Source organism: Podarcis muralis, chromosome 13 (assembly GCF_964188315.1).
Source record: "Podarcis muralis chromosome 13, rPodMur119.hap1.1, whole genome shotgun sequence".
Classification (NCBI taxonomy): Eukaryota; Metazoa; Chordata; class Lepidosauria; order Squamata; family Lacertidae; genus Podarcis; species Podarcis muralis.
The window spans coordinates 57,494,825-57,522,735 of record NC_135667.1 but is presented as its reverse complement, the minus strand read 5'-3'; the positions used below and the strand labels follow the sequence as shown (position 1 = coordinate 57,522,735).

The 27,911-nt window shown below is 50.6% G+C and overlaps 1 protein-coding gene across 1 annotated transcript; it reads right to left on the bottom strand.

The window, feature by feature from the left end:
- Positions 1-332: 332 nt before the first annotated feature.
- On the bottom strand, positions 333-27,755 carry GLTP (glycolipid transfer protein). The gene is made up of 5 exons (XM_028703851.2): positions 27,564-27,755; positions 11,253-11,314; positions 6,551-6,684; positions 3,906-4,056; positions 333-1,695 (listed from the first exon to the last, which is right to left on the bottom strand). The coding sequence occupies exons 1-5, from the start codon at positions 27,664-27,666 to the stop codon at positions 1,513-1,515; spliced, it is 633 nt and encodes a 210-aa protein (XP_028559684.1). The 5' UTR covers positions 27,667-27,755; the 3' UTR covers positions 333-1,512.
- Between the last annotated feature and the right edge of the window lie 156 nt (positions 27,756-27,911).

Here is a 27,911-nt window from a genome sequence, read left to right as displayed (position 1 = left end):
CAAAAACCAAATGCTCTCAATAACCATAATGGCTGGATTCTGCACCAAGGAAAGCCCAATTGTGCAGCAGTCTGCAAAAGACACACAGGCCCCAATCACACCATACACTGAAAGCACTATGATACTACTTTAAATAGTCATGGCTTCTCCCTAGTCAATCCCTCTTCACAGAGAAGTCTGAGAACGGAAGCTCTGGGAGGAGAACAGGGCCCTTAACAGACTACAGCTCCCACAATCCTTTGGGGGAAGCCAGGACTGTTTAAAATGGCATCCTAGCCCCTTAAATGTGTGAGCATGGCTCAACTCTACAAATAAATTCACAGACACACATCTCCCCACATCAGACTTTATTTTGGTTTTTTTTGTCTTCTCTGTTGCTACTTGAAGAAAATATAAGGCTTGGATGAGCAGTGATCCACTTAAGGCCTAAAATGGTTCTTGTGCCTCAGAAACCAATATACAGTGGTACCTCGCAAGACGAATGCCTCGCAAGACAAAAAACTCGCAAGACGAAAGGGTTTTTGGTTTTTTGAGTTGCTTCGCAAGACGATTTTCCCTATGGGCTTGCTTCGCAAGACGGAAACGTCTTGCAAGTTTGTTTCCTTTTTCTTAACACCGTTAATACAGTTGCGACTTGACTTCGAGGAGCAACTCACAGCACGCGGTGTGGTAGCCTTTTTTGAGGTTTTTGAAGACTTTGGTGATTTTTGAAGCTTTTCCAAAACTTTTCCGACACCGTGCTTCGCAAGACGAAAAAATTCGCAAGACGAAAAAAATTGCGGAACGAATTAATTTTGTCTTGCGAGGCACCACTGTATCTGAAAAGGCAACAATGGGGAAAGTGGGGAAAGGAGGCAGGTTGCAGGTAGTTCAAAGGGTGAGAAGTTATCCCTGAAGTAAACAGTTGCAAAAAGGAGTGAGAAAATATTTCGACTCCGGTGAGATTAAAAATGTCACTCAAGAAAGGTAACTGAAGGCTGGTTTTCATTATTACTTCTTTGTGCAAATCACACACACACACTTCGCTGGCATCTGTTGTGGAGAAACACCTAATTCAGTCAGCACATCAAAAAAACAAGTACAAACAGCCATACCTGCTGCACCATCGAAGCATCTAACTATACAGGAATCCCAAAATATACAGAGATTATAAAATATTAGGAATGAATATATATATATATATATATATATATATATATATATATATATATATATGGAATACAGTACCACTTAGCTAAGCTTTATTGCCAGGCGCCCCTCATTTCCCGAGACTAGTTATAAATAAATCTGTTAGATAAAGATTATAAAATACTTTTTAAGCTCTTGAACGAGCAGGACAAAAAGTTCAGGAAGATCCTGGAGATGAGCTCCAGGTTGTATTGCTTCAGTTTTGGTAGAAACGCATTTCTAAGTCGAGCTTCTCCGGAGGCTGAGACCGGCTGGAGGGGCTGCTCACAGTGACCAGGAGACCATCTGCTGGAGGAAGCGGGTGGGGCAGAGGGAGGCGCTTGGTCAAGCCTTGTAGCTCAGTTCAGCATTCATCTTTGTGTACATTTCGTAGATTGCATCCAGGATGGGTGTCGCCTTGGAGAGGAACTGGTGGATCTTCTCTAAGGTCTCCTCTTCCTTCACCTCTTTGCCTTTTTCCAGGGCTTTCAGCAAATCCGATTTGTAAGGGAGAGCATACACAGAGCCCTGGGTATCAAAGAGATACAGAATAAACCCAAGTCACACGAAGCAAGAAACGCCAGCTAGCGCAGTTGGTTAGAGCGGGGTGCTGAGAACGCCAAGGTTGCAGGTTTGATCCCCAGATGGGACAGCTGCACATGCCCGCATCACAACAGGTTGAACTAGATCAGGCATCTCCAACTTCAAGCAGGCTGCGATCTACTCCCCAAAACTGGCAGTGGTCTACCCATTGTCATTGGAGGGACGAAGAGCGTGTGTGGGGTGCGTGTGTGGAAGGAGGTGGCTAACTGGACGCAGGAGGGCGGAGTTTAAGTGGGGGGGGAAGGAAAGGGAGGCAAAAGTTCTCTCTTTGAGGAGCCAGTAGGCTTCTCTCTCCCCCACCCCCAAGCCAGCCCTAAAGCAGCTGCTGAAGCATGGCCAGTCAAGAATTTAACGTGGATTGGTGACCTTTTCCTTCAAAATTATAGGCAGGGCTTCGTATGCCAGTTTCACCATTTCCTTCACTGGGTGCAGGAATTTTATTGTCTGTTTAAACAGGACTCTGTTTTTGCACCTACACATAAACACACACCACTTTTAATTATTATCTGAGATGTGGAGGGGAGGGAAAAGGAAAAGCAGGACATTCCAGGACCAAATCAGAAACCGGGATGGCTTCAGTAATTCCAGGACTGCCCCTGGAAAATCAGGACACTTGGAGAGGATGTGAATCCCTCTCTTTAGCTTTGCACTCATTTGTCATGTTCAGAGTGAGGCTTCATTCGCACCATACATTTAAAGCAGTCTCAGACCACTTCAACAGCCATGGCTCCCCCCCGCCCAAAGGATTCTGGGAGCTGTGGTCTGCACGGTTGCTGAGAGGTGTTAGGAGACTCCCCTCAGAGGCCTACAATTCGCAGAGCTCCATGTGACGGTTGAACCACCCTGGGAATTGCAGCTCTTTGAGGGGAACAGGGGACTCCCAACAGCCCTCGGCATCCTTCACTAACTACAGTGCCCAGAATTCTTTGGAGGGAGCCATGACTGTGCTTTCAGCGTCTGGTGTGAATGAAGCCTGAGTTATCTCTGCCCTCCTCGCCCAGAAGACCAGTGCACAGGGCTGCCCTCCCTCATCCCCCCAGGAAAAGTGCCAACATGCCAACCCAGTCAGACGACGGGAGGTGTGGCAAAACCGCCTGGAGTTAAAGACCCACCCCACCTGAACTGCAGTGGAAAATAAATATTGTACAACATGGAGAGCAGACCAACCTACTCTTAGGGATGATCTACTGTTTTGTCTTGTTTAAGAAAAAAAGATAAAAAAGAGGGGGGAGTACTTCTTTTATCAGTTGAATGCAAATCTAGGGAACTCTCTGCTCCTGGATGTTTGGGCATGTCTGCGTTCTGCAACTGGCAAGCACAGAAATGGATGGTGGGTGGGAGGCCCAATGCTGTGAGAATTTCAGTCCTCATGACCAGCAAGACAGACTTGAAAGCATGTGTAGAACAACAGCTAAAATCTCAGGAACCAGAGAAGTGGGGAAGGGAGCTGGATTTCCAAGATTTCCTCAGCGCCTTGTGCTGCTTCACCCCTCCTAGTGACTAGCAGAATTACACACACACAGGTGGAAAATATTATGCCCATGGCAGAATTCACCTTGTTTTCCGGGTGCAAGACTCAGGTTACCTTAGTGCAGAATTCCTTCAAAATGCAAAACAGGTATAACTCTGGGTTAGATTTCTACACTGAGAACAGGTTAGTCAGTGGCTATTAGCCTTCCTAGCCTGAAGCACAGTCGGCAATGGGATGTCCAGCAGGGTTCTCCTTAAGACCCATCTAGGTCAGCATCCAACAGGGGCCAACTAGACCATTCTGGGGCAAATCCACAACCGAGGCATCTCCTGTAGCTCTCCCTGCCCCCGTAGCTGGCATTCAAAGAGAGACTGCTTCAGAATAAGGAGGTTCCTTCAGCTATCATTTCTGCTTACCTCACAGCTCTGGCCACCTCACCACAAAAAAGGAGACTGCAGAACTGGGAAAGGTTCAGGAAAGGGCCACCCAAACAATCAAGAGGCTGGAGTGCCTCCCCCATGAAACAAGGCTGCAGTGTTTGGGGCTTTGTAGTTTAGAGAAGAGGTGAGTAAGAGGCGACACAACAGGAAGCTTATAAAATTAGGCACGGAGCCCCTTGGGATCAGGCTGGCTCAGCTGGGTGGCTCTTGCGAGCTCCACTCACCAAGAACAGCTTCTGCAGCATCCAGCCGTGGTACTTCCTCAGTGCCAACTCATAGGCCTTGGTGGCATTGACCCGGATGAGGTTTGGGTTCTCCTCGTCCCTCTCGCCATCACACAGGCTCTGCAGCAGAACCTGGATGAACTTCAGGCCCCTGCAGGAGAAACGGGGCAGGTGAGGCGGGGGGAGGACACCTGCCCTGCGAGAGGCACCTGCCAGGCACCGCCAGGAAACACAGCACCCAAACCTTTTGTCACTTAAAAGAGGCCTGTTGTGAACTAGAACTCCCACTGCCCCTGACCACTGGCTCCACTGGCTGTGGCTCCACTTGTCTTACATTGTAAGACAAAAAAAAAAAAAAAAAGCCAATGACCACCATCCCCTCCCAAAAAACGAGAGCAGCAGCACAGCTTCCTTCATAGTGGAGAAAACGGAGCAGCTGGAATCCTCTGGAGACCCTGGTGGGACTGAAGCCCAGCCCCGCCCTGGTCTCTCTCGCAAAAGAAGTGAAATTGGACTGAGGACTGAAGACTCGATTGTTTTCATTCAAAGCAGGAGTCCTCTGGGGTAGAAAGATTAAACTGGCTGCATGCTGGGGGTGGGCAGAGCAACACAGTGAACAGGTGAGCTAAGCCTGCTAAGCCTTGAAGAAGCGCACAGCGTTGAGCAGTGTTCAACAGCAGGTTGAAATGGATTAAAATAATAATTTGTTTTATTTTACTTATAACAAATACCTCTATGCACATAGTATCCAACCCTTCCTAGCTGCTGCATCACAGCTACCTTCCAGATTCTTACAAACCATCCTTTTACTATCGGTATTTTTTCATTCTTGTGTCACTATTAGTGCTTCTTTACTCCAGCTGATCACCCATCTATACTAATAAAGTTGTCAAAATGGGGGGGGGGAGAGACAGGTTATCAGTGAAATGGTTTTAATCACTGATGCTAACATTTCCCACCAAAGGCAGTACATAGTATATTCAGACCATTTTTCTTTTGTATTTGTGCAGGGATTGGTCCCGATTAAAGACTTCACACCAACAATTCTGTTCCTATGTTTTCCTGCCAATTCTCATCCTCCACTCTCTCCTAAAGCTTGGATCATATTGTGGCAGGAAACACATTTTGGAACTCCCTGCCTATTGACATAAAACAGGTGCCTTTGCCAGGCTCTTTTCAGCACTGGCTAAAAATGTTTTTGTTTAGGCAAGGGACGCTGGTGGCGCTGTGGGTAAAAGCCTCAGCGCCTAGGGCTTGCCGATCGAAAGGTCGGCGGTTTGAATCCCCGCGGTGGGGTGCGCTCCCGCTGCTCGGTCCCAGCGCCTGCCAACCTAGCAGTTCGAAAGCACCTCCGGGTGCAAGTAGATAAATAGGGACCGCTTACTGGCGGGAAGGTAAACGGCGTTTCCGTGTGCTGCGCTGGCTCGCCAGATGCAGCTTAGTCACGCTGGCCACGTGACCCGGAAGTGTCCCGGCCTCTAGAGTGAGATGGGCGCACAACCCTAGAGTCTGGCAAGACTGGCCCGTACGGGCAGGGGTACCTTTACCTTTATCTAGCGATGCAGAATGTTGACATGTGTTTCAACCTGTTTCTAGCTTTATCATCAGTTTAAATTACCGCATTTTTCGCTCTATAAGACGCACCAGACGATGAGACGCACCTAGTTTTTGGAGGAGGAAAACAAGGAAAAAAATATTCTGAATCCCAGAAGCCAGGACAGCAAGAGAGATCTGGCTTCTGGGATAGCCTCTTGCTGTTCTGGCTTCTGGGATAGCTGCATGAAGCCTCTCCCGGGCAGCGGGATGAAGGCTCCCCCTGCCCAGAAGAGGCTGCGCGCGGCTAAGCTGCCCTCTGTCCCTTCCCCCACCTCCCGCAAAAGCCAGCCAAGAGCCGCGCGCTCTTTAAAGGGAGCGTGGCTCTTGCGGGCTTTTCTACGAGGTGGGAGAAGCCCTGTCAGCATCCACTCCATAAGGCGCACACACATTTTCCCTTACTTTTTAGGAGGGAAAAAGTGTGTCTTATAGAGCAAAAATGCGGTAATTTCTGAAAGTTTTAAATAGCTGGTTTTTAATTGCTTTTTTGACAATTGTATTGTTTTATTCTTCTTGTAAGCTGCTTTCAGGTTTTTCTTCTTACAATCAAGCAGTCTATAAATTTCATGAAATAAATAAAATTATTTTGCAGAGTAAATAAAGACTCTCCTCCACTGGAGGTTTTAAAGCAGAACTTGGATGGCCACCTGCCAGGGGTTCTTGAGCTGCGATTCCTGCATTGAAGGGCTGGACTAGATGACTCTTGCAGGTCCCTTCCAGCTCTACAACTCTATGATGCCAAGTGTTGTCTTTCCCTCTGGCACTCCACACCCAGGTGGGTAGGGAACAAGGGCCTCAGCTATTCCCCCTGACTCCTTGTTGCATTTTCATAGCTCAGGGTTTGCTGGTACCTCTCAGGTCTTTTGGACCAGAACTGCCATCTGCCCCGGCCAGCATGGCTCTCCTGCTGGGACGGAGAGCAGTTGGGAGATGAAATCTTCTGGAGGATTATTCGTTTGGCAGAGGGTGTTGGGTGACCACATTACATCATCCCGTCAGCCCCCCAGGCGCCAGGGAGGCCTCCAAGCCACCACCCTCCAACCCACAGGCACCTTTTCAGCCACATGAGTGCCAAGGTTGCCCCAACTTTTGGCCAAGCCGCTCCATGCATCTCCTTCTCCGCTTCCAAGATGTTCTGCAGCGTTTTGAACTTGGTTGGATTCGATTCGTAAACAGCTCGTATTTTCTGAAATGGAACCAAACGAAAAGAACACAGAAAGGTCAATTCAACAACACAGAGAACACGGCACAGGTGACAAATAGCAAAAAATCAAGAGTCATTTTTGCTGTTTGTTTCTACCATCTCCCTTGTACATCTCACTCTTTTTTTGAGGACCGAGGGGAAGGCAGTGGCTGCTACCAATTTTGAATTCTCACCATGTAATTAAAAATGTTTTTAAGTAGGGGCTGCTTCCTCAATGGCTAACACCCACCTGCCCACTGGCTCCCCTTTCCCCACACCTGGCCGCCTCATCCTCCCTCTACACCTGACCAATGCTCCCTCACTTTTGACAAACTGCTTTCTGAAGCACCTTGCTCCTTTAAACAAGCTCACTTGAGCCACCAGCCACACTGGAGTTGCCATGCCTGTGAACTGCAGCATGACAACAGACTTGTGATTTTTTTATACAAGCAAGAAACACCACCTTCAACAAGAGAATTATAGAATTGTAGACTTGGAAGGGACCCTGAGGGTCATTTATTCCAACCCCCTGTAATGCAGGAATCTCAACTAAGGTTGCAAGATAGGAAATGCCATATATCTGGTGAGGCTGTTTGTCCATCTAGCCCAGTACAGCATATACTATTCTGATTGGTGGCAGCTCTCCAGGGGGTCTTTGGCAGCAAGGGTCTTTCCCATCAGCCGCCCTCTTAACTGAAGATGCCCGGGGGGGGGGGGGGACTGAACCTGGAAACCAGGGCCGAAGTTAATGGGGGGGGGGGTAGCCAGAGTCTCATCCCTGGATGAAGCCTAGAGGGACACCACTGAGGCTCCCAGCTTGCAGGGGCTTCCTCTGACCACGGCCCCTCCTTGCGGCTGGAGAGTCTTTCATAGAGTGGATCCAGAGCTGCTGAGAACCAGAGGGATTCTAATTTGCTTGGGGATGCAAAAAAAACCTGGAAAAAGATCCTCCTTCCCCTTTCCCCCTGCCTGTTTTTGGAACCGTTTGCAAAAGAGAAATCCTGGAGAAGGTTGCTCTCCAAGCAAAGTTGAAAAGGGGAAGCTTTATTTCTTTCTTTCTTCTTTTGTTTCCCTCAACATCTCAGAGATCAATTAAAAGCGGTGAAGAGATCAGAACACCACCTCCTGCCCTCTTTGGGAACAGAAGCACTTTGGAGTATTGCTTGCTTATGTGTTTGTGTTCTATCTATCTATCTATCTATCTATCTATCTATCTATCTATCTCTCACTGTGTGCTTAGATCTAGAGGACAACATACACGTTTACACCATGAGAATACATAAAGAGGGCACTGGTGCATATGATCAGCTACAAAAACTGAGTCCTCTTTATACTGAAAATAAAATACCTGTAATAAAAGAAATGTGATGCTGATATACGAAGCACTTTGTATTTATCCCTTCCTGTAATTTGGAAGGAAAATGTAGCCAATCCACTTTAAATTATTCAGCAATTTTTTTAAGGAAACTTGTGGAGTATTTATTCTTTTATTTTATTATTTAGAGCCTTAAACTGCAAGCCTTTACTACTCAGAAGTCCCAATGAATTCAAGGGAGCTTACTCCCATGTAACTGTGTAAAGATTCTGCAGTCTTATACTGCAATCTTAAGCACTTTTACTCAAAAGTAAGTCCCACTGAGTTCAATAGGACTTAAGTCTTTGGTGTGTGCCTGATTATTATCACAGTTTCCATCATTAGGAGTAGGAGAGACCCAGAGTCAATATCTAACTACAGGCCAATATCGCTATTAAATTGCGATCACAAACTTTTTGCCAAATAGACTTACAGAGGCCCTCAATGAAATTATACACCCAAATCAGTCTGGGTTCCTCCTGGGAAGACAAATCTCGGCCAATACTAGAAACATTGTAGACATTTTAGAATATTTAGAAGCCAAAAATGATAAAAAAGCTGCCTTATTATTACTCGATGCAGAAAAGGCATTCAACAATGTTTTGTGGTATTACATTAATAAACAATTGGAGGTTATGGGTCTAGGAACAAAATTCAGAAAAGGAATAGAGGCAATATATGAACAACAAAAAGCAAGGTTAATAATAAATGGTAATCTAACAGACAATATCCCTATAACTAAAGGAACCAGACCCCTTGTCACCTCTGCTATTTATATTAGCTTTAGAACCGCTGCTGAATAATATCAGGAAAGAAGGAAAAATAAAAGGAATTACAGTCAGAGAGAAATATAAAATCAGAGCATTCGCAGATGATATAATAATAACAACTCAGGATCCAAATCAAAGTATTCCAGCAGGTATTGATTTAATTACAAAATACGGGAAATTAATGGGCCTGAAGATAAACCACCAGAAAACAAAGTTATTGACCAAAAATCTAACACAGGAGGAGAAAACTACAAGGGGAAAAAAGGTCTGGAAATTAAAAAATAAGGCTAAATACCTAGGGATTTGGATTTCAAATAAAAATATAAATCTCTACGAAGATAACTATATTAAAACATGGAAAGACATAAAAAAGGGTTTGGAAAACTGGACTAAATGACAGCTTTCCCTTTTGGGAAGAATCTCGGTAATAAAAATAAACATCCTCCCAAAAATGATTTTTTTGTTTCCAACTTTAACAATTCTGGGAAGAATGAAATGCTTCCAGGATTGGAAAAAGGAATTAGCTAGATTTGTCTAGAACCGAAATAAACTGAGAATTAAACATCAGGTATTGATAGACAAAAGGGAAAGAGGAGGATTTGGATTACCGGATCCGGAATTATACCATGCTGCAGCAGGATTAGTATGGCTAAAAAAATGGATTACATTAAAAGAAACAGATGTTTTGGATCTTGAGGAGCACGACAACCGGTTTGGGTGGCACGCCTATCTAATATACGAATAGGTGAAGGTCCACAAAGGTTTCTTAAGCCATGTAATAAGGAAATCACTTTATAAGATATGGAGTAAACATAGAGGAATTTTGGAACCAAAGATACCTTTGTGGATATCTCCAGCAGAACCAATAGCAGTTAAAAGGAAAAACATGAAAGGAGAGTGGCCCACCTACCGGATACTACTAGAACCAGACAAAGAGAAGCCAAATTTTTAAAAATGCCATCTGTCTGATTGGATACAGTATTTCCAGCTAAATCAAAAATTGTGTATAGATAAGAAAGAAGGTCTTGCCAAAGAAACTTCCACTTTTGAAAGAGAATTAATATATAATAAAGGAAAGTATATATCAAGAATGTAGTATGAATATCTTTTAGAGTGGGAAGTGAAAGAGGAGCAGGTAAAAACATCAATGATAAGGTGGGCACAAGACTTTGGATATAATATCTATATGGAGCAGTAGGAAAGACTGTGGCAACAAGATATTAACTTTACATCATGTTATAACTTGAGGGAGAATACCATGAAAATTCTTTACAGATGGCCTCACACCCTGTCAAAACTTGCTAAAATGTACAAAGGTAGTTCACCAACATGCTGGCGAAGCAAAAAGGAGATAGGGTCTTACTATCACATGTGGTGGACGTGCATAATTATAAGTGAATTTAAGAAATTATTTAAATTCACTGTTAAAAAAAGGCCGGAGATTTTCCTGTTAGGAATATTGCCAATAGAAATTTAGCTAAACACAAGACCACTGTTCATGTACACAATTACAGCTGCGAGAATACTAGTGGCCAGAAGTTGGAAATGCGAAACTACACCAGCAATAACAGAATGGCAGACACTCATGGTAGAGTATTTCCAATTAGCAAAGCTGAGTGGAAAAGTCAGGGGAACCTTAAATCAAAAAGTATACGGAGAATGGAAAATATTTAAGGAATATATAAGACTATATTGTAAAAATGATACCATCCTAGCAGAATTGAATGATATTTGTGTATAATAAATAAATGGAATAAACATCTTAGAGGTATATATGGAAAAAGATATAAAACAAACTGTGTGATAAAATCAAGACAACAGAAAAAGAATAATGAGAACGACTGGAAGCTTTTCACAGAAGACTTTATTGGATAAGACATGATGTATAAATATCTGGTACTTTTAATTGTTTTTTTCTTTTCTTTTTTCTTCTTGTTACTTTTAAACTTTTTGTACTTTCTGATGTAGAGAATATTTTTTCCCCTCTTTTCTTTTTTTCTTTTCTGTGCTTAACTTTGTTGTACTTACCTTTATTGTAAGATTGTATTTTAAACCAATAAAGATGTATTTAAAAACTTTTAAAAAAAGGAGTTGTAGTATATCATACAGTCATAATACTTCTTAGAAGTCCTGAAATGATCTCTGAGGAGATCTACTTAAGGTTGAATGAAAGCCAGATGCATACACAGACAGTTTTAGTATTTGGAAAGACTACCGCTTCTCCAGCCTCTTTCAAACTACTTTTTAAGCCCTTTATGAACAAATGTGTTGTGGTGGGTGTGTGACAAACTGGGTCTTTGCCCTGGGTGACAGAAAGCCTAGTTCTGGCCCTGCCAGCAAAGCAGCTGCTTCCCCCTGGGCTGGGGTCCTGCTCTGCCCCCCATTGCAGGGCAATTCCCACTTGACTGGCCAGCCTCTCCCAAAGACGCACAAAGGCCCTTCCTTACCTTAATGTTCCCAGAGAGGTCAGCTTTGACTGGCGCATACACAATGGGCGTCCCCAAGCAATCTGAAAGGAAAAGGAGCAGCCTGGCGTTAATACAAACCACAGCTGCCCCGGAAAGGAGCCCAGAATCGGGCACTAGGCGCTGGAACATAGCTATAATGAAGAAAATCACACATCATTTGAGTTTTTGACAAGGACCAGAACCTCCAGACGCTGTTTATATGCTTTGGCATTCATTTATTACATAGGCATCTTTTTGAAGACAGCCCTCGTCAGAAGCCTGGCAAATCTGAACCAAACTTGACAATTGAACAACATGAATATTCTTGACTTTCCAATGGTGGCTCAGGATAAGCAAACCCTTTTATATTAAGAGAGTTTTCTGTTTAGCTGTCAGTCACATTGAATCCTGGAATTGTAGAGCTGGAAGGTACCACGAGGGTTGCTCCTGGGATAGCTCAGTCAGTTAAGCACAAGACTCTTAATCTCTAGGTCATGGGTTTGAGCCCCACGTTGGACGAAAGAAACCTGCTCTACAACTTCAGGATTCAATGTGACTGACAGCTAAACAGAAAATTCTTGACTTTGTTATTTTATCCCATGTGCAACCGTACCCATTCTTCTACGTGCCTCTTTTATAGTTTTGTTTTTCGTCTTTCAATTTTCACCTGTCGTTATAACTGTTCTTGTTTTCTATACATTATAAAACGAAATTTTAACCCAACATTAGACTCCTGCTTAAAGCCCAGTAAGAAGAAAGGAAACTGTTTCCTTTAAAAAAAACCACCCCCTAGTTAGGGGGCACGTGAGAAGAGGGGGGCAACATGTTTGCACTAGTTTTCTGGTCCACAAGAAGGTGAAAACTCAGGAAGGGAGATTCTGGCTGAACTTCAATAAAAATGCCTTGCAAGCAAGTCAATGGAACCAGGTATCAGGAGGGGTGAAAGTCTCTGAGGAGAGGTACCTAGGATCATATTTATTATTATTATTATTATTATTATTATTATTATTATTATTATTATTATTATTAAATAGATTTATATACCACCCATCATCAAAAGATCTCAGGGCAGCTCAGAAGATAAAAATACAAGGTGAAAGCACAAAACAACAAAAGAACAACCCCCTCCCACAATCACATTTTAAAGGCTGTAGAGTATTAATCAGCCCAAGGCCTTGTTGAAGAGGAAAGATTTGCCTGGCACCTAAACATAAGTAAAGAGGGCACCAGGCGGACCTCTCTGGGGAGAGCACCCCGCATATGGGGAGCCAGGACAGAAAAAGCCCTGTTCTGGCGTTGCCACCCTCCGGACCTCACGTGGAGGAGGCACACTGAGAAGGGCCTCAGAGGATGAACACAGAGTCCAGGATGGTTTATACGGGGAGAGGCGGTCCTTGAGGTCTTGCGGTCCTGAGCTGTTTAATTTGGGAGAAACTGCAAAAGTCATCTAATCCAACCAGAGATGATTCAGCATGGGAGGTGGTAAGGGGCCAGAATTTTGAGGGCGACTTTAGGCAATCAATTTCTCTCAACCTAACTGACACTGCAGGGGTGTTGTGGGGATAGTAAGAAAGGAAAACCAGACGCATGACAGCCTGATCTCTTTGGAGAGACAGTCCAAACGTTATAAAGTTGGATGCGCCACACCCTGTACCTGCTTAACACACGCATTCAGTGTCAGTGCCAACAGCCCTTTAGTACTTCCAGAAAATGTTCTGTTGGCCAGTTTCTAGTCGCAAAGAGTTCCACAGTTTTCCCCAAAGCTGTGATATCTTCACAGCTCACATCAGTTTATGAAGCCGTCATAACGTTTTGCTAGATGCCAAGTGAACCAGTTGACCAACATGCCCATAAGAAGCAGTTTGGCTCTCAAAGCAGCCTTTGTACAGCTGATCAGACTAAGGGGGTTTGCGGGGAGGGGCTGCAAAGAGAGCTTTTATAATGCATTTCCTAACATAATAGCTCCTACTGTGAAGCCCAGGAGAGAACAAGCCTGCCTATTGTCTGTTGAAAGCATTCTCTGGAGTGACGAAATCGGTCAGAGGGGGATGTCTCTCAACACAGATCCACTGGCTGCATCACCATTGGTGCTGGTGTGGGGAAGCTCCAGCCCTCCAGATGTTGCCAGACTGCAAGTCCCACTGGCCATGATGGCTCTGGTGAACGAGTTGGAAGGGGTCCCAGGGGTCAGCTAGTCAAACCCCACACTAAGCTGGCGCTTGGCACACCTGGGGGCCACAGATTCCCCATCCCTGCCCTCAGCCATGGAAAGAAGCAGCCCTTATTTTTCTGTCTAGCATCCATGTGTTCACCATCTTTCACCAAATCAATGGGGAAATGGGCATCCAGCCTAGTTCTGATGCCCTGCCCAGTGTCCACAGGTGGGGGTCAGGATCCCCGAGCCGACGGGCTCCAGACTCCAACGCCCATCAGCCGCAGCCAGAATGGCCAGCAGTCAGGGATGATGGATGGGAGTTGGGTGGCCAGCCTGGCCAGCCGTGGGTCGTCCCCCCCCCCCCATTGCAATCTATCATGTCTGAAAGGGGCTTTCTACAGTTTCAGCCAAACCTACCCCACAGGGTTGTGGTGGGGATTAAGTGAGGAGGGAGAGAGCCCTGGGCCTGCCTTGGGCTCCTTGGGAGAAAAAGGTGGGATATAAATGCAATGAACAAATAACTAAGCAGCTGGCTCCATCTGCCACCTCAGCTACAGCCTTCCCCTTCAAAGTGAAGCGAGAGTCCGGTGGGTCTTCATGGTTCTGAATGGAAGGGCTGCTTTAAACAGAAACACGAGATGTTTGCCTTAGATGGGCTTAGGATATTAGTCTGGCCCAGGATGGCAGCAGCTGTCTGCACTTTCGGGCAGGAGTCTTTTGCAGCCCAAACAGGGAAAAGCAGGGGATTGAACCTGGGACATTCTGCATGAAGGCAGCTGCTCTGCCACTGAATTTTGGCCTCATCCAGGCAGCCTATGGGGGAGTCCAAAGTGCCCCAGAAGGCCAGATGGTGAGACAATCCCCGCCCAACCTTCTAACAGTTCCCAAGAGCTTTGCTCTTCAGGGCCACCTTCCCACCAGCCAGATGCAACAACAGACCCAACATTCTTGCCTTTCTGGTTCCAGCCACACAATACCTGCCTGCAGGCAAGTGTATCAGCAACTTGAGCAAGAGCCGTGGCTGAGTGGCAGAGCAGCAGCCTTGCAAGAGTCACCTGCCCATTTGGCCCAAGGGGAGACGCGCTTCCACCCCCACGCCTAGGTGCCTGCACCTAGAGCCAACTGGGTCAGAGAAAGGGCCTGAACCTGAGCAGCAGGATTTTCAGCAGCTGCTGTTGCGTCAAGCCGGTCAGGCAGCATCCCATGCAGATGTAGAGTGCAAAAGGTTGCAGGAGGGAGGAGGATGGGAGGAAGATGACTGGGATCTTCTGTGACCCTGAATGATTATCCAACTTTTCCCCCCCGTTGGAAAGAGAAGCCAGGAAAGGCCTTGTTGCCAACAGAGCGCAGGAGAGCAGCCAGCTCCAATTGGGGTTCACAACAATGGCCAGACTCTCAAGCAGACATGCCACCTGCAGGAGACAGTCCAAGTGAAGTCTCAACCTTTTATAGGATATTTTTGAGTTCCACACCAAATTTCCAGAAATATATGCTCCCTTGGTCCACTCCAGGATGTATGGGGATGTCAGGGGAGGGATAGTACCTCTGGTGGGGTACGGTAGTTTGCTCATCTTGGGTCCCCACTCTATACTCAGCTCTCACCTGGGGCTCCTAGAAGCTGCTGGCATGCGACAGCAGCCGCATCCCAAGAACGGCCTCGACTGGCCAGCTAAACCAGGTGAGGGTGGTCGATGGCTCTCAACCCCTTGGAGAGTTAGGGACTTCCCCTGCATGCCAAGACAGGCTCTGGCAGATTGAGCAGATGTGACCCGTGGTGGATCCAATGGTCAATGGTCAAGAGGGCGGTTTCTGCCCTTGTTGTAGAGGGAAGAGAGGGGCAGATGGGGCTCATCCACCTGAGAAAGGAGCCCATCTAAGGGGACATCTCTGGGAGAAGAAAAAGCCAAGGAGTAAACCCTGTACAAATCCAGAGTAGAGTCCCTAAGATGATCCCTAAAACATAGCAGTTGGATTTCACCCCCAGAGGCACACTCCATTGTCTCCTAAGACAGATGGCTGTCAAGAGCTGGTCCACTCCTTTGTACTATCCCCCTACTTTACGTTAATTATGGTTACAAACTAGGATTCTAACATTTATATACACATTCATACTCATACGTTTCAGAGATTTGGTCCGCCCCTGCCAATTTGGAGTGTTGGCTGGGAGTGATGGGAGTTGTAGTCCAAAATATCTGGAGGCATCAGGTTGGCAGGGGCTAGATTAGCTGATCCACTTTGTGCCTCTACAAAACAGCTGGAGGTTTTTTAAATATTCTGTATATTCCAAAATATACAGCTACCAAGGGTTCAGAATTACATCAAAACAGAAGAAGTGTCTTGGGTAGCTTTGCATGATGTCCACAAACATTATCTTATTTGTGGGAGAGGAAAATGTGCCGTGTGCAGAATCTGTGAAACTATCCCAGCATCCCAAGTGCTGTCAAGCTCCTCCTAAAGTTCACACTACGGACCACCATCAGGTACGCTGGAGGGCTACCTCAGATTAATGCAGCTTAAAGTTGTGCAAAAATGGAAGCATGATACATGGCAGGGCTGTTGTGAGGAGAGAAAAGACAAGGAAGTGGCAACACAACAGACGTGTGGGAAATTATGCCTGGCCTGGAGGAAGGGGAGAGAGAAAAGTTCCTCATAAGACCACAACTCATGGACAGCCCAGGCAGCTCAGTGTTGGGAGATTCACTTATGCATGCAGCACGTAGTTAAACTAAGGGACTCCCTCCCACAGGAAGCAGCGGTGGTCACCAACCTGGACTGGGCAAATTCCTAGAGGAGGAAAAGGCTCTCGGTGGCCACCAGCCTGGACTGGCTCTGTGTGCTGGTCCCGGGGGTAAGGTACCTTGGGTGTAGCAGAGTCCACACGAAGAGGGGCGAGGTCCGAGGCAGAGAGCCGGGCGGGGAACAGGAACGCTGGAACAGGAGGCTGTGCAGGGAACAGGAACACCGGATGGTCGGGAACAGGAGGCCGAACAGGGAACAGGAGTACCGGATAGTCAGGAACAGGAAGCCGAGCAGGGAACAGGAACACAGGAAGGTCCAAAGCCAACAACGACGTTGCTCCCGCAACCTGGGGCCGGGCTGACTGGGCTTTTATCCTCTTCTAAGGCCAGGGGCGGTCCTGGCCCCCAGGAGCCCCGCCTCCTCTGGCCTTAAGGCGAGCACTCCTCCTGGGGGCAACCAGTTCCCTTCGCCTCTCTGCTCTAAGCCTCTGCAGATCAGGAGAGGCCGAAGGGTTACTGGGCCCTGGAGGAGGCTCACCTGTGGCCACTGAGTCGTCAAGCCTCTCTGGGGCCAGAAGGGCTTCACCTGGGGCCAGCTCCTGATGCACTGCCACAGGTGCAGGCTCTTCAGCATCTAGGCCTTGCCCCAGTTCAGCCGGCCCTGGAGGCGGGGACTCCTGTGCAGGCTGGGATTCCTCTGTTTCATCCTCCGAATCGGAATCCCAGGCCATCACACCATCCCCCCTCCCAGGCCCCCCCCTCAACCGAGGGTCCGGACCCGGCTTGCCGGGGTACGTCGCATGGAACTCTCGGAGGCAGGCAGGTGCGTGGACGTTGGCCGCCGGTTCCCAGGAACGGTCCTCCGGTCCGTACCCCTTCCAGTCAATGAGATACTGCAGCTTTCCCCTGCGGTATCGGGAGTCCAGGATGCGTTCCACCTCGTACTCAGGCTCTCCCCGAACCAACACTGGCTGCGGTCGGGGACGGTTCGGGTGGAACTCGTCGGGTGGGGCCACCGGACTCAAAAGGGACCTGTGGAAGACCGGGTGAACCTTCAGGGTTGCGGGTAACCGGAGACGAAATGCCACAGGAGAGACTTGGTCTACGATAGGGAACGGGCCGGTGAAGCGGGCGTCCAACTTCCGCGAAGGTCGAGAGGGGTGGAGGTGGCGAGTGGAGAGCCAAACCAGGTCACCGACGCGAAGTTCCGGCCCCACCTGGCGGTGGCGGTCGGCCTGGGCCTTGTACGCTTCCTTGGCCTGGTGCAGTTGCTCCACCAAAAGCTGTTGCTGGGACTGGAGCTCTTGAAGCCACTCCGTCACCGCCGGGACTGCGGATGTTGGCAGCACCTCTGGAAACAGCCGTGGATGATAACCATAACTGGCCTGGAACGGGGTCTGCTGGGTGGACGCATTCACCGCGTTATTGTAGGCGAACTCCGCCAATGCCAGGTGGTCGACCCAGTCATCCTGCTGGTAGCTGCAGTAACACCGGAGGTACTGCTCCAGCACCGCGTTCGCCCGTTCCGTCTGGCCATCGGTCTGTGGGTGGTAGGCTGACGAGAGGCAGACCTCCGTCCCGAGGGTCTGGTGTAGTGCTCGCCAGAACCGGGATGTGAACTGAACGCCCCGGTCGGACACCACGCGCTCAGGTAGGCCATGCAGGCGGAAGACATGCTGAAGGTACAGCTGAGCAGTTTCCTTGGCTGTGGGTACAGATGGACAGGGAGCGCAGTGCACCATCTTGGTGAAATGGTCGGAGAAAACCAGAAGGCAGGTACAGCCACGAGACGAGGGTAAGTCTACTACAAAGTCCAACGAAACCGTGTGCCAAGGGCGCGGTGGAACTGGCAATGGCTGAAGTAGGCCGGGGGGTCGCCCGGTAGGTCCCTTGGCGCGCCGGCAGACATCACAACCAGCAACGTAGCGAGCCACGTCAGCCTTCAGGCGGGGCCACCAAAACTCTCGACTGACCAGATGGGTGGTCCGATACCGTCCAAAGTGCCCCGCTGCTGGGGCATCATGGGCCATCCGGAGAACCTCCAGCCGTAGTGGCCCTGGCGGGATGTACAGACGACCGTGGTGCAGCAGAAGGCCCTGATGCAGGACCAGCCCCGGATACTGTGGGCTGGACCCTTCAGCCAGCTCCCGGAGTCGTTCCTGGGCCCAAGCGTCGACCCGCTGTTGTTCCCGCACCCGAACCTGCAGTGGCTGCGCCTCCTGGGTGGCCAGGAATGCAGCCGGAGGTAGGATCGTGGTGGGTTCTGCTTGCTGTACCGTGTCTGCGTTGTCTTCAGGTTTCCGGGACAGGGCATCCGCCTTCTGATTCTGAGAGCTAGGGATGTAGCGGATCCGGAACTGGAACCGGGAAAAGAACAATGCCCACCGGATCTGTCTTTGGTTCAGCTTGCGGGTGGTCTGGAGGTACTCCAGGTTCCGGTGGTCGGTTTTCACCTCCACCGGATGTCGTGCCCCCTCAAGATGGTGGCGCCAGACCTCAAAGGCTACCTTGATGGCCAGTAGTTCCCGCTCCCACACAGTATAGTTACGCTCCGCTGGTAGGAGCTGGCGGGAATAGAAGGCACAGGGTAAGAGTGGCGCTTCAGGACCAATCTGTTGAGACAAGACGGCACCGAGAGCCGTACTGGAAGCGTCGGTCTCCACCACAAAGGGTCGAGAGGGGTCAGGATGTTGTAAGATTGGTGCCCTCTGGAAACAGGCCTTCAACCCCTGAAACGCCTCCTCTGCCTCCTTGTCCCAGGAAAACGGCGTCTTTGGGCGCAGTAGCCGGGTCAATGGGGTGGTGCGATGAGCATAATCAGCGATGAAGGTCCGGTAGTAATTGGCGAACCCCAGGAAACGCTGTAGGTCCTTGCGGTTCCGGGGTGCCGCCCATTCTTGAACCGCTGTCACCTTCCCCGGGTCCATTTGCACCCCATCTGGAGAGAGCCGGTGACCAAGGAAGTCCACAGTCCGCTGATGGAACTCGCACTTGCTGAGCTTTGCGTACAAACGGTGCTCACGCAAGCGCTGCAGCACGGTCCGGACATGTCCCTCATGGCGAGCCGGGTCACGGGAGTAAATCAGTATGTCATCCAAATACACCACCACGTACTTGTCTAACAAGTCCTGAAACACGTGGTTGATGTAGCGTTGAAACACAGCAGGCGCGTTGCACAAACCGAAAGGCATAACCAAATATTCGAATTGCCCGTACCGGGTCCCAAACGCTGTCTTCCACTCATCCCCGGCTCGGATCCGAATCAAGTTGTAGGCCCCCCGGAGGTCCAGCTTGGTGAACACCTGTGCCCCTTGCACCCGCTCCAGCAGCTCCGAGATAAGGGGCAAGGGGTACCGGTCTGGGACGGTAATTTTGTTCAGGGCTCGGTAATCATGGCAAGGGCGGAGTTCCCCACATTTCTTCTTAACGAAAAGCACTGGTGCCGCGGTAGGCGAGGTGGAAGGCCTAATGAACCCACGCTCCAGGTTCTTGCGCAAGAAGTCCTGCAAAGCCTCGCGCTCTGGCTCTGTTAGGGAATATAAGCGACTCACTGGTAAAGGCGCTCCGGGTTGGAGGTCTATGCCGCAGTCAAAAGGCCGATGCGGCGGCAGCTGGTCTGCCCCCCGTTCCTCGAACACGTCCTGGTAGTCCTGGTACACGGCTGGGAGCGTGGGTGCTGCCTCCTCTGAGGGCGCGGACGCCAGCGTTCCGGATTGAGCATGGGAACATGGGTCTGGGAAGTGCACGGTCCGTTTGACCCAGTCAATCTGAACGTTGTGGGCTTCCAGCCAGTCCATCCCGAGCACCAGGGGGAAGCGGGGCATAGAGGCAATGTCCAAAGTTCGCAACTCCCGGTGCTGCTGGAGACACAGGACCAGGGGCTGGGTCTCCTGAGTAACGGCACCTGAACGCAGAAGTCGTCCGTCAATCGCTTCCACCTGGACCGGTACTGGCTTGTTCCGAAGTGGCACCTGATGATGGGCGGCAAAAGCAGCGTCCATATAGGAGCGGGTTGCCCCTGAATCTACCAAAGCATGGGTGAGGATCCAGGGCCCACCTGGAGGGTATAAACGTACCGAAACCATAAGATGTTGCAAGTCCATTGGTGCGGGCCCATTCTGTACGGTTTGGGACCCCCGGTAGCTAGGGCCATCAGCTACTGGGGTTGGCGGTTTCCCTGCGGCTGGCGTTTCTCAGGGCAGAACCGAGCGAAGTGTCCACTTCCGCCACAGTAAAGACAGAGATTTCCCTCCCGACGCCGCGCCTTCTCTGCGGGGGAAAGGCGTGGCCGCACTGCCCCGAGCTGCATAGGTTCCTCCGTTAAATCAGTTGTGACCGTGGGGCTGCTGGAAAAAGCTGGTGCCGTGAACTGGAAGTGTCGGCGACCCCAGGCCTGACGACGATCCTCCAACCGGTCGTCTATTTGTAGACTCCGTTGAATGAGAGTGTCCAGCGTGGTGGGGCGTTCCATTGTGGCCAACTGGTCCAGTACCTCGTCCGAAAGCCCTTCGAGATACTGGTCCCGCAGTGCCGAGTCATTCCAGGTCAAGTCCTGTGCCAACAGCCGAAACTCCGTGGTATATGCGGCCACCGTGGACTTGCCCTGTTTCAAACGCCGAATCGCCCGGTTGGCTTGACTCCCTTTCTGGGGGTTGCCGAACGCGGCCTCCAAACGATTGCAAAACCCTGTATAGTCTGCCAGCAAGGGGGAGTCTTGCCTGAGTAGCGGCAACGCCCACTTGGCCGCCTGGTCCTTTAACAAACTAATCAAAAAGTGCACCTTGGTGCGGTCATCAGGAAAGTTCCGGGCTCGCCCCTGAATATACAGCTTGGCCTGGGCCAGGAACATGGGAAAACTGGCCGGGGCTCCATCAAATTTCTCAGGCAAAGCCACTGGGTACTTGCCCGGAGCCGGGGCGTCGGCCCCAGGAGCCGGTAGGGCTTCCAAGCGTTGCTGAAGTGCCACAACCGCGTCACTGAGCTGCTGCACGGTGTGAGTCAAGGCCTGGTTCTCCTGGGCCAAAGCCACCAGTGCAGCCGCCTGTTCAGCCATGGCCTCTGGCTCTTCCCGAACGCACCCCTACGAAGGGGGAGTGCGGGTGTGGCGGGAGCAAACTGTGCTGGTCCCGGGGGTAAGGTACCTTGGGTGTAGCAGAGTCCACACGAAGAGGGGCGAGGTCCGAGGCAGAGAGCCGGGCGGGGAACAGGAACGCTGGAACAGGAGGCTGTGCAGGGAACAGGAACACCGGATGGTCGGGAACAGGAGGCCGAACAGGGAACAGGAGTACCGGATAGTCAGGAACAGGAAGCCGAGCAGGGAACAGGAACACAGGAAGGTCCAAAGCCAACAACGACGTTGCTCCCGCAACCTGGGGCCGGGCTGACTGGGCTTTTATCCTCTTCTAAGGCCAGGGGCGGTCCTGGCCCCCAGGAGCCCCGCCTCCTCTGGCCTTAAGGCGAGCACTCCTCCTGGGGGCAACCAGTTCCCTTCGCCTCTCTGCTCTAAGCCTCTGCAGATCAGGAGAGGCCGAAGGGTTACTGGGCCCTGGAGGAGGCTCACCTGTGGCCACTGAGTCGTCAAGCCTCTCTGGGGCCAGAAGGGCTTCACCTGGGGCCAGCTCCTGATGCACTGCCACAGGTGCAGGCTCTTCAGCATCTAGGCCTTGCCCCAGTTCAGCCGGCCCTGGAGGCGGGGACTCCTGTGCAGGCTGGGATTCCTCTGTTTCATCCTCCGAATCGGAATCCCAGGCCATCACACTCTGCTTTGCCCCCCCATTCAGAGGCAGCCATGCTTCTGAATCCCAGTTGCTGGAAGCCACAGGAGCGGAGAGGTCTTCTTGCGCCCGGGTCCTGCTTGCGGGCTTCCCCTTGTGGCATCTGCTGGACTAGACGGGCCACTGGCCTGATCCAGCAGGCCTGATCCTTATGCCCTCATATGGACCACAATCAAGTTCATAGAGCAGGTTGCACTTTTCATGAAGCGCTTTATGAAATAGCAACAGATCATCCTAAATGGAAAGCTATCCTCTCCCCACCCCAAAAACCACCCTGGGGAGAATCCTTCAAGTTTTGACAAAGCTCCCAGAAGAAGAAGCTGCATAGCTGCTGGGCAGATGGAAAGCAAAGATAAGTCTGGGATTTGCCACAGCGGATTTCTCTTCTAGGGCGCAGCACTTGGCAGGAGCCCTTGCTCAAGAAGACGTCTGGCATGAAGAAAGAGCAGCCAGTCACTGCTCCATACTCACCAGAGAGCCATGGCAGGGCAGGGCGCTGCTCCAACAAGCCAGATCCTTGCCTCTGCCACTCCCTTGCCGCTAGATGGGATCAAATCCCCTGATCGCCAAACGTATATGCTCCATTTGGCGTCAAGGCCATTGCACAGGGGTGGGGTGGGGGGTTTGCTGAATTCTGCTAGTTCAACATGACTCCTTCCTCAAAGTAAGGCAATTTCCACAGGCTGCTCCAATTCAGTTTTACATTCTTGCACTCAACCAACCTCTCAAACTGTGTGCTTAACAATTGGCCATTATAAGAACTACGAAGCTCCTTTTTGGAGCTGTGTTGCTTTCCCCCCTCCCTGCTTTTCCTTTTTGTGTCCTGTCTCTTAGAGGACTGCCTTGTTTCCATTGTTTAAAAATGCTCTAGAGAGGCAGAGAATCCGCCAGGTGAGCAGGGCTGAGCCGTACTTACTCAGTGGGCCTGGATATACGTATCAGAACCCTGCTTCATTGTTCCTGAGTCCCAGCCTTCTGAACTGGTCCCCAGCTTGATCCCTTCCCAGATTAGGACCTTTCATGAGCTCTGGCTCTCATGAATTTAAGGTTATTATTTTTTTAACAATTGACAGCTCCGCTCAACAGATACCCTGAAGCTGGTACAGTGAGAAGGCAGCGCATAAAACATAATCAGCCCAAGGTGCCCAGGGAGCAAAGAGTTCCAGTTACATCCATTATGAAAGTGCGCTCCTTATTTGACAAGCCAGCGATCACTTTCCTTACGTGGCGCATTTTGATCACTGGTGGCAAGAAGTGCAGCCAGGCAGGACAAAGCGCTCAGCGACTCCTTGGCAAACATTTGCTCAACTTCTCGGTTTACCCCATGGCCTCAACACAGAGATTTTCCTTAGACAAACCCCGTTCAGAGGAGCTGCTCCAGCATCTCCTGAAGGCTGAAAAACAGACAACTGCCCCCCACCCACAAATAATCCTTCCTGAAAAATAAAGATATCTAGGTGCACAGACTGTGCCATGTAATACTCAGGATCACAGGAAAAGACTCCCAAGCCCAGAAGGCACACCCCACATTTCCAGACCGTGGCTACTCCAGCGGAAAGATACTCTGTGCATGCTCAGAAGGACACCATTTAGCTCAAGAACAGTGTTGAAGATGGGGTCTGGTTATTGACCCCATGAACCAGGGAAGCCATTCCAGGACAGGGCTGAGTGCCAAGGGTCTCAGTTTGAAAGAGAGCAGAGAGAGGAGCCGGACGCTGCCTCAGCTTCACAGCAGTTGGCCAGTCCCTCTACAGAAAGCTCTCCTCCTCCACTGACACCCAGATCATGAAGAGCCGTGCGTTGCTGAGCAACAGGCCTAGAGGGGGATCCCTCCTTCTTGCTAGAGTTGCTTGGGAGGGGTCCGGAGGAAGAGGGCTGGAGAGCAAAGGAGGGCCAGATGCCAGTCCCAGCAATGTCTTCAACTAGGGCAGTTGAGCCTGGGTGAACTCTGCTGCGTTTTCCTTTTCTGAATAAAAAAGCTGACTTCACCTTGAGTCTTCCTTCTGACCTGTGGATGCACCTGCCTTTCCTGACAGCCCCCTGACATCCTGTGGTATTCGAAAGGACTGCTGCCTTCCAGTGTGGAGGCAGAGCAGAGCCATCCAGGCTAGGAGCCACCGGCAGCCCTCTCCTCCTCCTTGAATTTGTCCAGTCCTCTTTTAAAGCCATCCAAGCTGATGGCCATTGCAGCCTCCTGAGGGAGGACATTCCAAAGCTTAACTATGTACTGAGTGCAGAAGCCCTTTCACTGTTCTGAATCTTGGAGGCCTTAATGGCTGCTCCCAGAGGACATGCTGCAATGGAGGTGCCTTTCTGAGCATGTCCAGAGCACCTTTCCATGGTCTGGAGGGATGCAGCCAGTCCCTGGGGAAACCAGAAGCACAAAGGCTTTGCAAAGAGAAGGTAATGCCCACATTTCTGGAGACTGTGGACAGGCAGAAAGAAGGTTTCCTCCCTGACTCGCCATACAAAAATCAGTTGGGGTTACCCAGTAAATCTGAGTGTTGGAAGAGTCGGGACAGGCTTATTTAAAGCTTAAAACACTGGAACTTGCTCCAACAAGATCATGGCCCCCAACCGGGATGGCTTTAAGACAGGACTGGACAAATCCATGAAGGATCATGACTACTGGCCATCATGGCTCTAATATTGTTGTGCATACCTCAGGGCCCCCCTCTGATATTTGGCCTCTTGTTCTCCATCCTAGAATGACATAGGATCTGCCAGGTGAGGTGGGAAAAGGCCCACCCATTGTCTCTATGGCAGCAGAGCAACCTCTCTGGACATGTAAACAGCAGTATTTAACTAGCAAGCTGAGGCCATTAGCTTAGCCAAGAGACTAGTCAAACTGGATCAGTAGGTTTCCTCTCACTGATTCTAACTCTGCATGCACAGGATTGGAAGGGACATGTTGGTATCATCCAGCCTGAGCCCCCCCCCCCAAAGCCCATAACAATGCTATAGCTGGGAATCACAGGTGGGGAGAGCGCTGTTGTGCTTCTGTGCTTTCCATTGGGGTGGCTGGTTGCCCATTGTGAGAAAAGGATGTTGGACTTCAGGGTGCCCTGGACGGATCCAGCAGCATCCTTCTGGTGGCCATTTCTTCAGCTGCGTTTAAAAAACCTATTTCTCTTGTAGGGCTAGAGGCAAGAAAAAGAGGTTGTTGGGTTCTGCCAAGATCAAGCCTCTGGACTTAGAAGGAAAGCTGAGTCCCTGCCAGACACACAGCTGCAGGATAAGGCCAGGCTGGCAATTAGGTAACCCAAGTGGCAGGGGTGCCACCTCCCCACAGGTTCCTCTCCCCAGCCACACCTTTGCAGGTGCCCCACATGACAACAGGCCCAAGGGCACGGCAAAGGCCCTGCCAAAACTTGTCAGAAGAGACAGATGGAAACCTTAGGAAAGAGTCCAGCAACCTGTTCCCACAGTGGCCGACCAGATGCCTCAATGAAAAACATGCAGGCAGAACCCAAGCCCAAGAGCAGCTCTGCCCTCCTGCCGTTTCCAGCAACCGGCATTCGCAAACATTGCTGCCTCCAATTGTGGAGGCAGAGCAGAGCCATCCTGGCTACCGGCCATTGATTGCCCTGCCCTCCATGAATTAGTCCAGTCCTCCTATCAAGCCATCCCAGTTGGTGGCTGCCATGCCTCCTGTGGAAGGGAGTTCCAGAGTTTAACTGCATGAGGAAGTCATTCTTTACTCGGTCCTGAATCTTCCAACACTCTGCTCCATCAGATGCCCCCGAGTTCTACGAGAGAGGGAGGAAAACCTTCCTCTAGCTACCCAGTCTCTAAAGGCCAGGCATAATTTTATAAATTTCTATCCTGCTGCCTCTCACTTGATCCCCTTCATCATTTTGGATGTCCAACTCTATTCCAACTCTGAAATATATTTTCTGAGGTGAGGTGAGCAGAAATTATAGCTGAATGGCACCTCTTTATTCCTTTGAATGCCAGCTACTGGTGGACCTGAAAGATCTCTCAAGCTCCAGCAGCATTGCAGTGAGAGCAGCCTTGGCCAACCTGGTGCCCTCAAGATGTTCTGAGCCGAGTAACTGGATAGGACAATCCTGTTTTTGAACTGCACCAGCCCTTTTCCTACATAAAATGCTCTTCTTTTGCGTGACAGCTGTCTTTGTCCTCACAACAACTCTACTGAAATTAAATCATTTCTTTTCTTGCTTTTTTTAGAGTGGAGAAGCTGAGGCAGAGCACAAAACAGGAGATGACTCCGTGCCAAGGGCTCCAAAGCTGCTGCGGGACAAATGGTCAAGCCCTGGCCTCCCAGCACTCTAACCTCACCACCGGAGGAAGCCACCTTAACCCTGAGTCCGGCCTGAGGTCCCTCTGGCTCATGCTGTCCACATCAGGTCTCTTCAGCCTGGAGTCCCCAGAGCTTGTTGGCCTACAACTCCCGATACCCCCGGCCAACTTGGTCAATGCTCAGGGGTGGGGAGAGTTGTAGTCTTAACAACCCTGAGGGGCCCAGGATGGCAAAAGCTGATCGATACTGAGTGACCGTGGGTCTCCAAGGGTTCAGACCTGGGGGTCTCCCAGCCCTGCCTGGAGACAGCAGTGACGGAGATGGGAGCTGGGGGTCCAGCAGCACAGAGGCTCCATCCCTGAATTGGCACCGTTTACTCCAAGCAGCTTGAAACAGTGCTGCTGAATCAGGCCAGAGACCTGCCTTTGGCACTCCTGCAATCAAGCTTTTGACAACGGCCCACTAGATGTTTTGAGCAGGGTGCAAGCGTGATGCTTTGCCCCTAGTATTTGGCACAGATACACTGCCTCCTAACATGCAGGTTCCACACCCATCAAGCCAGCGGGAAAGAAAAGAAAGCCACTACTGCTGCCAGGCTGGGCAGTGAAGGGATGTCAAGAGACAGAGGCCTGGGCCAGCCGGGGCCCCTCCAGATGCAGAAGGGAGAAACTCTAAGGCCCAATACAAGAGGAAGCACTCAAAATATTCAATAGCAACATTCAATGCAAGAGGTTTATTTAATGAATTTATATCGCACCTTCCCTCCCAGGAGCTCAAGGTGCCCATAGACTTCTGTCCATCACCATTTTCTCCTGACAACAGCCCTGTGAGGGAGCTTAGGCTGAGAGGCAGCGCCTGGCCTCAGGTCACCCAGGGGCTGAGTGGGGATTTGAACCCTGGGCTTTCCCCCTCCAACACCACTCTGGGTCTAAAACTACCTATAGTCCTTTTTATCATTACAAGTTATTTTCATTGGCTCAGACTGTACAGGTTGTGGGGTCTTTGTGGTTTCTTTTACCTTTTTGAAACTGCCCTTTGTGTACAGCATTGCAGAGAGGCAAGATACAAATGGGGAAGGGAAGGAGACTTATTCTCCTCTTTGGATAGTGGCAGAGCAGCCTCTCTCTCTCTCTCTCTCCCAGCCTCACCCGCTCCCTCCGCGAAATGGGCCGACCCGGCAGGGCTCTTGTCCGAATGATGGCAAGAAGCGCGACGAAGCCTCGGGACACGGCTAGGCGCCTCCCCGGGCGCGCGCACATCCCCTTTCGGCCCGAGGCGCCGGCCGAGTCTCCCCGGGGAGGAAGGAGGCGGCCGCTTGGACCTCCGCCCGCCGTGCAAGCGCGCCCCGTCCCCGTCCCGCCCGGAGCGAGCGCCGCTCACCGAAGAAGGGCGGCAGGTGCGCCACGGCCTCCAGGAAGGGCTCCGTGTCGATCTGCTTGTCGGCCGGCAGCGCCTTGAACTCGTACTCCAGCAGCAGCGCCATGGCGCCCCGACGCCCCGCCGCCCGCAGCCCAGCCAGGCAGCCAGCGAGAGGCGGCGGGCGGCGGCGGGCGGCGAGAAGCCGCTTCCCGGGGCGGAGCTGGGCGGAGGCGGGACGGCGACGCCCCCACGCCCGGCGGGGCCAGGCGCTCCGGAGGCGGGCAGAGGGCGGGGAACTGTGCCAGCAGGGAGGCTGCCCTGCGGGGGCCTGGATTAGAGGAGCCTGGGGGTCGCTTCCAGCTCTTCCCT

Coding starts and splice junctions, on each gene's coding strand:
- GLTP (XM_028703851.2), bottom strand. CDS start 27,666: ATGGCGCTGCTGCTGGAGTACGAGTTCAAGGCGCTGCCGGCCGACAAG. Junction 11,315..27,563: donor GCACCTGCCGCCCTTCTTCG/GTGAGCGGCGCT, acceptor TTTTCCTTTCAG/ATTGCTTGGGGACGCCCATT. Junction 6,685..11,252: donor ACCTCTCTGGGAACATTAAG/GTAAGGAAGGGC, acceptor GTTCCATTTCAG/AAAATACGAGCTGTTTACGA.